This window comes from Pygoscelis adeliae, unplaced genomic scaffold, assembly GCF_000699105.1.
Source record: "Pygoscelis adeliae isolate BGI_AS28 unplaced genomic scaffold, ASM69910v1 Scaffold7, whole genome shotgun sequence".
Classification (NCBI taxonomy): Eukaryota; Metazoa; Chordata; class Aves; order Sphenisciformes; family Spheniscidae; genus Pygoscelis; species Pygoscelis adeliae.
In genome coordinates, this window is record NW_008825268.1 from 227376 (window position 1) to 236776 (window position 9401).

Here is a 9401-nt window from a genome sequence, read left to right on the forward strand (position 1 = left end):
GTGCTCCAGTGTGGGTGCACCCTAGCGAAGCATCACAGGTGGGTGTCCCCGGCTGGTGTGGGGTGCTGGGGGGGGGCTCCTCACGGGGGAGCTGACCTGGCAAACCTGGACAAAGGGTGCTGTGGTGCCCTCCTCTCCATGGGGAACATCTTCAAGGGTGTCTGCTGCCTTGTGGCAGAGCTCAGCCTAGCCAAGCCTTGCCCCACGGGCTGGTGTCGCCATCAGGGCATGCCCCAAAAACTCAGCGGTTACTTTGCCCTGCAGACAGGGTGAGTGGTGCTGCTCTTTGCCTGTGGCCATGCCAGCATTGCCACAGCTCTCCCAGAAAGGGCAATATATGCCCTGAGCCTGACACCCCCCGGCTTTGCTGGGCACCAGCATGCTTTTGGAGAGAGCCCGGGTGCTTTTTTTTTTTCCTCCTCTTCCAGCCAAGGTGTGTTCCCGCAGTGTAATTCATAATGCGCAAAGGAGAGGCCCGGCAAGGCACAGGCTACCGTGATGGCTGGCATTTGCTTTGGCCCTGCTCTGCCCCCAGACGTGGCTCTTATATCAGCAATAAATCAGTGATTTCTCCCAAGGATGGGCTGTGACCCCTGTAATGGATCGGGTAGGGGCCGGTAGGGTGAGGGGAGCACTGGCTATGGTCCCTGCCACCTCCAGCCTTCCTGTGGTCCCCACCTGTGGGCTAACATCCAGGTCAGGAAGGAAAAATAACACCTTTAGGGCAATATTCTCTTTATTTGCAGCCCGGGTGTAAAGCCACTGGGATGCACCTGCTGCGCTCCAGAAAGTTAAGCCCGCACTTTTCAGATGGGAAGGGACATGGAGGAGCTGACGTGCAGCTGGGGCTGGGGGATGTCACCAGTCAGGGATGGTGACAGTGGTGCTGGCGGGTCACACTCCTCTCTGGAAGCGGAAAGTTGGTGGAAGAAACCCCTGTGCTTTACCTCTTGGATGAAGCCAGTGCTAGAGGGTTGAAGAGGCCCCGTGACCCCAGGATGGGCTCTGACCTCGCTCCGAGAGGGAGGGTGGTCGGGCTGGGCTGTCCCTGCACTTCTGCGTCCCCCCTGCTTTGTCATTGCTCTTCTTGGAGACCTCATCCAGCCACTGCTGAGGTCCAGAGCTGCTCGTTCTCAGAGCCGGCAGCACCCTGTCCTCACCCCGCTCTCCCCCAGGTTGACTGTTGACCTCCCATGCGGGGATGAGGCGGATGCTTTCTCTTGTTCCCGCTGTAGGAGCTCTTGGGCTACAAAGAAACACAAGGTGAGAAAGGGCTCATTTTTCCTGCCGGTGGGGTGAAATGCAGTGGCTGTCCCATCTCACCCCAGGGGACCCACCGATGGCCACCGGTACCGTCCCACAGTAATAATGTTAGATCTCTACCAAACAGCTACGCTGGGGACACTATTACACCTAGCTCAGGTACTAAAGCAAAAGAAAACTGTGGCTTTGGGTGAGGGCCTGAAATCTATCTCTGATGTTGGAACATCCTGGGATGGATCTGTCCGTCCTTCTGCCCTAAGAGGTGTGACACTTTGCACTGGAACCACGGACTGCTGTGGCTATGACCCTTGAAGCTGCCAGCTGTGGCGCAGGCTGGAGTGGCAGGGAAGCATACCTTGGTGGCAAGCACAAGCAATGAAGGGGGTCAGCTTTGGGAGAGGGAAGGTGCTTGCAGCCCTGAAACAGAGGTTTGGGGCCTGCGGTTCACCCACCTCTGCTCTCACCTGCCACACAGGTGAGCTGTCACACAACTCACCTATGGCCATAAAGATATCATTTACTTGGTGGTTGGATTTTGCAGATGTTTCCATGAACAGGAGGTCTTTGGTCCTTGCAAACTCTTCCCCCTCCTAGATGGAGACAAGCAGAATTATTTCCCCAGCCAACTCTGGGGCTGCTTGTTTGGTTACAGTGGCATTTCATGGCAGGTCAATAATTATACGGGGACTTTGGAGGTGTCTGAAAGCCTTTTAAATTCTCGGCCTTGCTAGGACATATCCCAGTGCTTGCTGGTGAAGGGGTGATGAGGGGGCCTGGGAGCTCACCACAGGTGCTCACCTCAGTGGCGACTTCTCGCTTAGCAGCAAGGTCTGTCTTGTTGCCCACCAAAGCGATGACGATTTCATGGGGAAGAAATTCCTTCTCCAGGTCCCTCAGCCACAGCTTTGCTCTGTTCAGTGTTTCCTGGAGAGATGGAGACAAAACCACCTAGTGATCTGGTTTTGATTTATCCCTTTGCCTCAGGCATAGCAAAGCTGGATGGGTGGTACCAAACCAAAGGAGGTGGAAGAGATGTGGTGAGGAGGCTTTGATTGCCCTCTCTCTCAGGGAAACAGGTCGCCAGCCCTCAAACACCTTTAGGGATAAATCAGCCTTGGATGGGATGCACCCTTTCTGCATGGCAGCAGAAATCACCCCTGAGGTGGTAGTGTGCTCCTGCATGGGCAGGGACAGCCCCTGGCATGTCCCAGGTGGGACATTCATCTTCTCAGGTGGTGCTCGTGTACCGCTTTCTGCTCCACCAAGGACAAACACCATCATCTGGACACCTCTGCTCCACCAGTGCTGCTGCAGCATGGCATAGTTTCGGTACGGACAGGATCAGCATTACATCGCTTACCTTGTTAGCGATGTCGTAAACGAGGAGAGCAGCATGAGCACCCCGGTAGTAGAGGTGGCAGACGCTGTGGTACTTCTCCTGGCCTGCCGTGTCCCAGATCTCAAACTTGACAGTGGCTACCCCCAGGTTGAGTGTCTGTGTGAAGAAGGAGCCTGCAAGCAAGATGCAGGGTGCATGTTCACTTGCAGCAAGAATAGAGAGCTCAGATCCACTGCTGTGAGGTCAAACCCTTCCCAAGGACTGGTAACAATGCTCTAATGCACAAAATTGGGATGGGTTTCTCATAAGCACTGGCACTGTTGATGGGATGGCATGCCACAAGGCAGGGCAGCCTGTGGCAGGCTGGGAGCCCTTCCTGGCAGCAGATTTGGTGGATGCACACCAGTTTTGATGTCAGATAGCTCTGGGCTTTGCAGAATAGCCCACAGATAAAGAGCCACCTCCACCTTGCTGGTGGGTCAGACCTGTGATAGCTGTGGATAGGAATATCCACTGAAAAGGGCTCCCACTGGAGGGGAGCCTCCATCCCTGCTCCCAGGGAGCAGATGGCTGCTTGTGGACCAGCCAGAGCCAAGGCAGAGGGACAAGGGGAGCAGCTCCACAGCACCTCGCCTTCCTCCACTAGCTAGCTTTTCAGGCTGCAGGTGGGACCACAACCTCTGTGCCTGCCTTGCCTTCTTAGGACAAAACCCAGGTATATCACGTAAAACGAACATCTATAATGTCTAAGTGCTGTAGGAAGCTGAGCTGATGTGAATGTACAGGGGAGGCAGCTTGATCCCAGCAGGTGTCTTGGCCCGAGGGAGGGTATAGAGGGAGCAGGGCTCTCACAGCTCTCCAGATGGTTTTCATCAAAGCACGAGCATGCACATCACCTGCCTTCAGATGTGGGTTGTTCAGCATGGTTTGTCAGGACAGGGCGTGCAGGGGCAGATGCTCTCCCCTTTGCCAGTGGGGCAGAGCATGGAGTTTGCAGCCTGGCCAGGGCGTGGGGAGGGCTGTGCTCTCATCTCTGCAGGCAGGCTGGAGGAACAAGGCACTGCTGCGAGCCTACCATCGGGCAGTGCTGTGGGGGGTCCTGCCGCAGCTGGCCACCGCCTCCTGGGCTGTCCTGCCCACCTGCACCTCAGCCAGAACCTTCTTGCTCCATTGAGGCTGGGGAAGCACATGTACAGGAGAGACTTTCCTGGGGTGTCCGAATAGTTGTGAGGGCAGCACAGGACCAAGCATGCATAGGGCAGATGGAGCCACACAGTTTGGACCCCAGGTTTCACTCATTTCAATGCTCCAACTACCTCCAAAAAGCAGTGCTAAACCAAACGTGCAATTTGGATGTGGCTTTGCTTACAGCCTGATGCTGAGGAAAATGGTCTGCAGAGATCTGAAGGTGACAGCGATGGGGGAGGTCTGGCTCTGGGGCAACTCCATATCATGTTCAAAAGTGGGTCTGTGCTACTGCAGGATACACCAACCTGTTCTCCTGCATCCCACCCCACTGCAAGGAAGGGCAACAGGCCTGGTCTCTTGTCCAGAGCCATCAAGCTATTGAAGCCACTCACTCACATCCCACGGTTGGCAGAGACTCCTTGAAGTCATTTTTCACATATCGGTAGGCCAGGCTTGACTTTCCCACTGATGTGCTCCCCAGCAGAACAACCTTGTAGATGTAGGTGGGGCGAATCCCCTCCAGGGAGGTGCCCGGCATTGCTTTCTGTGCCATGTCCTGCAAGGAAACCAACTCCATTCAAAACATGTCTGCGGTGATCCCAGGTCCATCAGATGAGCCTCCTGCATCAACTCCTGACTGGTGGCAGCAGGGCAGGTGGGGTTTAACCTCGAAATAGGCTAGAACAAAACCGTTAATATCCTGAATCAAATTTAATACATCAATCCATCTGCCACTGTCAGTTATGACCAGAGGGTGGAGATCTTTAGGAAGAAACTTGATGCAAGAGTACTTCTTGGATGTAGACAAGGAGATTGGATTGGGTGCATCTCCTTTAAAGAGAGGACATGCTGGAGAAAGTTAATGGCAGAGGGACATCACTTATGGGTGTGCCTTGCTCCTGAGGCATGCCTCCTTCCCCAAAGTCCTGGTGAAGACCTTAGGCTGATGTTCCACACTTATTGTGGGTCTTGGTTAGAAGTCATACCAGGAGAGCCTAGGTCAGGCATGGAGGTGATGCTGCTACCAGCTTGCTAAAGACACTGCCCAGGGGATGGCTGGGCACCCCAAGTTCTGATGGGCTTTGTGGTAGCAACACTTCAAGTCAGCGTGTTGCTCACCAGGGTGAAAAAGCAGGAGTGAGAGGACCTGACTCAAGCACCCTTGAGGACAGCAGCACACAAAGCAGATGGCACATGCTCCTCCATCGTGGATTAAGAAACCCTGGGCATACCAAGCCCGTGAAGTCTCACGCCCTTGTGACTGTTGCACCATGGAATGTGACTCTGCATCACTCGGGGTAGAGCTATGCTGCATGGTGACCCAGGATGGTGGGGGAGCATGGCCCGAAATAACGGTGGTCACGTCAAACCTGACTTGAAGAGAGCCGCTGCAGAGTGTTGGCCATACCCTGGGAAGAGGACGGTCCATGTGAGCCCTCCTGGATGGCATGTGTGCCCTTCTCCCAGCCTTGAGCTCAAGGAAGCGTCACTGCCCTGCTGTCAGCGGGAGCTGTCAGCAAAGGGCAGTGAGTAACACTGTCTTGCAGCTAGCCAAAGCTTTGCCCTGGCTCCTCCTTGCAGAGCTCCTCCTTTCAGAGCTCCTCCTCTAAAATTACTCAGCTCACATGGAGAGCTATGCAGGAGAGAGGGAGGTTCATGCAGAGCTTGAAGATGAAGGGTCATGGGGTGTTGAACTGAGGAGGAGAAGGGCATGAGATGACCTTGCATGCGTTTATCCCACCTCACACGCAGCAGCAAAGGGGAAATATGCCACCAGCCAACCCATAACTGCTGTGTGCAGAGATGGGATGTGCCTTCTGTATAGATCTAACCTTCTAACACCCAAAGGCAGCAGAGGAGCCTTCTGAAGGATGCTAAAATGTTAGTGTCCTGCTGCTGGTCCCTGCCTGTGTGTCCTGACACTCTCACTGCTATTGCATGGTGGGGTGAACACTACTGGCGTGGGGTGCTTCCCTCCGCATGCTTTTCAAGAAAGCCCTGGTCAGCCAGAGAGCAAGAGACCTGCAAGACTTATAATGAAGATTTGGTGCAATTACTCCAATTTCTACCTGGGGCTCGCAGGGGTTTGGCATGCAGAACTTGCAGGTGAGCAAGAAGTACCTTTATAAAGACACCTAACAGCGGTGCTAGCAATGTAGCTCCCAGCCCATGAAGGTCTCTGTGGCTCCCTCATCTGACAAAAGCCTCTTGTTCCTACATACTGCTCATCCCATGTGTCTCCTTTATTTTGCCTGTCTTCCCCCTGCAATCTGGCAGGCTCCAGACCTTTAATTCTTCTCCCTTCCCTGAGCAGGGATCAAAGCAGGCTGTCATTAAGAGCATTCCTTAGTGCTGGCTGAACCTGGGTCTGTATCTTCAGATGCGGGTGGTTTTTCTGCTTGGTGAGATGGGCTTTCATCCCCTTAAAAAACAGGGGTAACATCTTCTTCTCCCGCTCATACACCCCAGTGATGAATTGGGCAGCATTGCAGTTTGTGCAGAACAGCTAGTTAGGGGTGGGTCATATTTTTTAAGCAGGAAAAAGGTAAACCCTGTGGCACAGCATAAGGGTGCTCCTTATGGTATTAGTTACATGCATTTGCCTCTTTGTAGGCCTGGAAATAAGACTGCTGTCCTTTCTGTGCAGTTACGTTAGCTACTGTAGGCAATACACCATAAAACTCTCTAGGGAAGCAAGAAGCTGCATGAAACCACTCAAGATTGTCTATATTAAACTCAATTTCTCAATATTTCACTCTGCTGCTCTCTGTTTAACCCTAGAAGGCTGTATTGACGCTGGAACAAAGCTCACCTGAGAATTACTGTAATGATAGAAATCTCCTTGCAAACTTTTCTTGCTAGCAAGCACCTATTAGAGACGGGGAGTTTTGCCAAAGCTCATTTGAAACAATTTCTTTTCCATGTTAAGAGGCAGAAGGTGAATCTCCCTTTCCACTCGAGGAGAATGGCAAGGAAGCAAAACAAGTGGCTTTGTTTTGGTTCAATGGAAAACAGGATTTAGGGGAAACTGTTTTCTTTTTCCTTTTTTTGTTGAAAAAGGAGTGTACAAAGTAAAACCCTGTGCTCACTGGCTAAGGGACTATGGGAAAAGCCCTCCAGACATCTCATGTGGCTGGTAGTCACCCTCCTGCGGCTGCTCCCTGCCCCGGGGAAGAGCCTGTCAGCAAGACCCAGCTTAGGGTTACAGTCAGCTCTGCAAATCCAGGATGCTGCTCCGGCAGGGTCACTGATGCCTGCTCCGGGTACGGATAAGGGTGCTGCTGCCTTGCAGCAAACAGCATCCCTGTTCTTTCAGCCCGCGCTGCTGACGAAGCAGATCTTTCTTCATCTGGAAACCTCCCTGATTTCCCTAGGCTGGGACTGACTGAGCATATCCAGCAAAAGCATTTAAAGCAACTTTCGGGCTGATTTCTGTGAGTTAAGCCTCAGCAGAGTGCACCTGCATGCCAGAAAGCTTCTATTGGCATAACTAGAATAAGTTTGATTTACCTCACTACAAACTCGAAACTCTGAAGAAGACACTGATGCTTCTCTGCAAAATGACTTTAGCAAATTTTCCCATGCAGACTTTGAAAGGCTGAGGTGTAACCTGAACTGGGACTGCTTAGGTGCTGGATTTTGGGGATTTTTCCTTTGATCCTGGTAAAGAATAACTCAGCAATTTAGGGAGCAGCCTGGGGAATAGCTGAGGTGTTACAAGTCCTGTCCTCGTGCCTATAGGCCATGCCAAGGGGCAGGGAAAGCTGAACCTGCTCAGATTCAATATAAAGAGCTAGAGATTAGTCTAGACAAGCATTTCTCTTCAATCGACTGTAAAAATCCTGTTGGCAGATTTAGTCTCCAGATACAGCTTAATATTTTGTGACAGCTGAATCTAGCAGCAGATATTTGGGACAGGCTTGCCTGATCTTACACTTACCTAGAAAGTGAGTACCGAAACAGCCGCAACGCAGATCATTTCTCACCTCCTGATTGAGGATTAAGCATCACTGCACCCAGGAAACTGTGTTCTCGGCCAGACATGCCTGTCCCACTGTCTCGATGTCTCCTCTCTCCTTCCGGTGGGCAACGGGTGGGTACATGGTGTGGAGGCAGCTCCGACCAGCATTAACCAGCTTCCCTTATGGAGCCCACTGGTTTAATGTAAATCAACTTAAAGGTAATGTTTGCCAGGTACGGCAGCTGTGCCAAATCAGTGGTACTGCACATGAACTGCCTGCCCTCACTGTTTCCAGGAAGAAACCTGACAAATCTGTTTATGAGGGTGACTCAGTTGTTTGTAATTAGCAGGAAAGTGGACTTTATCTAAGGACCATCCTTTCAAACTTGTGTTTTATGGGCATAAACACTAGTAATAAAAAACAGAAACATGAGGTAGAGTAGATATTTGCACTGGAATGCAACAGCAAGGGCTTGGCTTTCGCCACTCGATAAATTGGTATCTCTGCAGTATTTTTAACCTGGGGAGGGGGAATCCTGGCATATTTACGATCAGGGGATAAGCTTTTTATTTCCAAAGGAAAATAGTAAAAAAAGAAAAGAAATGCATAACTTCGGGGATGGAGCTACTGAGAACTGTTATTTAAGACTCTAACTTCCTGGGAAATTAATGATGTTTACGTCTAATGATGTCTAACTGATGTCTAAACTTTTTTAAACCACAAGCTCTAAGAAGATCCTAAAACCATTAAAGACATTTGTTGAGTTTCTGCAAGGGTGCAGCAATAAACAAGAACCACAGTTAATCAGCTCCTCGGAAAAAAGAGGACCACAATGCTAGCCGTGTAAGTCTGCAGTATCTAGCCCTGCAATTTTTGGACACAATGCTTTAGGTTCTTTCAGATTCAAAATTTTTTTTCCCTCCAGATAGTGGTCATGTACCTACCTCCCCCATTAACTTGTCTAGTATTCAGCTCAACGCACTCCTCTACTTTTAGGAGCCTTCTCCTACCTGCTAAAGTTCTCACAGTGCTGGTGTAGGAGTGCAGCTGCTTGGAAAGTTCCTTTAAGCCAAGGTTACCAGGGGATACGAAAATCCCAACTGCAAAGACTTAATGCGTGAACACTGTTAGATTTACATAGTACTGATTTCTCAATGCAGTCAGCCCTCCTCAAAGCCAAGGGGAAGAGAATAAGGGTCACTAACCGTGCAGCCAGAGCGGGTTGGAGAAATAAGGCATCAAGAAAGAAAGACTGCCCTGGGCTGTGGGTGAGACCAAGCGCTCTGCTAAGACCTTCGCAGCAGCTCTTCGGCTGCCCGAGAGGATGGGGGTAGGGCAGAGGGCTTCCTAAGTCTTTGTAAAATCTCTTCTCGCAGGCAGGGAGCCGCTGAGGATGGTGCCGCCCTCCACAGTGGATGACCCTTTGTGGCTGGGATGCGGGGCTGCTTCCTGGCGGGAGGATTAGAGTCCCGGGAGCCCGTCTGGGAAAGGTGCCTCGGAGATGGTGGGTCGGGGCTGGGGCCTGCCCTGCGGGTAATCCCCCAGCGGAGGATGCCTTTACCTTCCCGAAGCCTTGCTCTCCTCCAGGCGCTCCGGTCCGTGGAGTCAGGGGCGAGAGCCCAGTCTGGCTGGCTGATGCTCTCCGCTCC

At 51.9% G+C, this 9401-nt stretch overlaps 1 protein-coding gene across 1 annotated transcript; it reads right to left on the bottom strand.

Moving 5' to 3' along the window:
• Window positions 1-1133: 1133 nt before the first annotated feature.
• Window positions 1134-4343, bottom strand: RAB17 (RAB17, member RAS oncogene family). The gene is made up of 5 exons (XM_009329661.1): window positions 4187-4343; window positions 2624-2775; window positions 2062-2187; window positions 1760-1853; window positions 1134-1246 (listed from the first exon to the last, which is right to left on the bottom strand). The coding sequence occupies exons 1-5, from the start codon at window positions 4341-4343 to the stop codon at window positions 1134-1136; spliced, it is 642 nt and encodes a 213-aa protein (XP_009327936.1).
• Between the last annotated feature and the right edge of the window lie 5058 nt (window positions 4344-9401).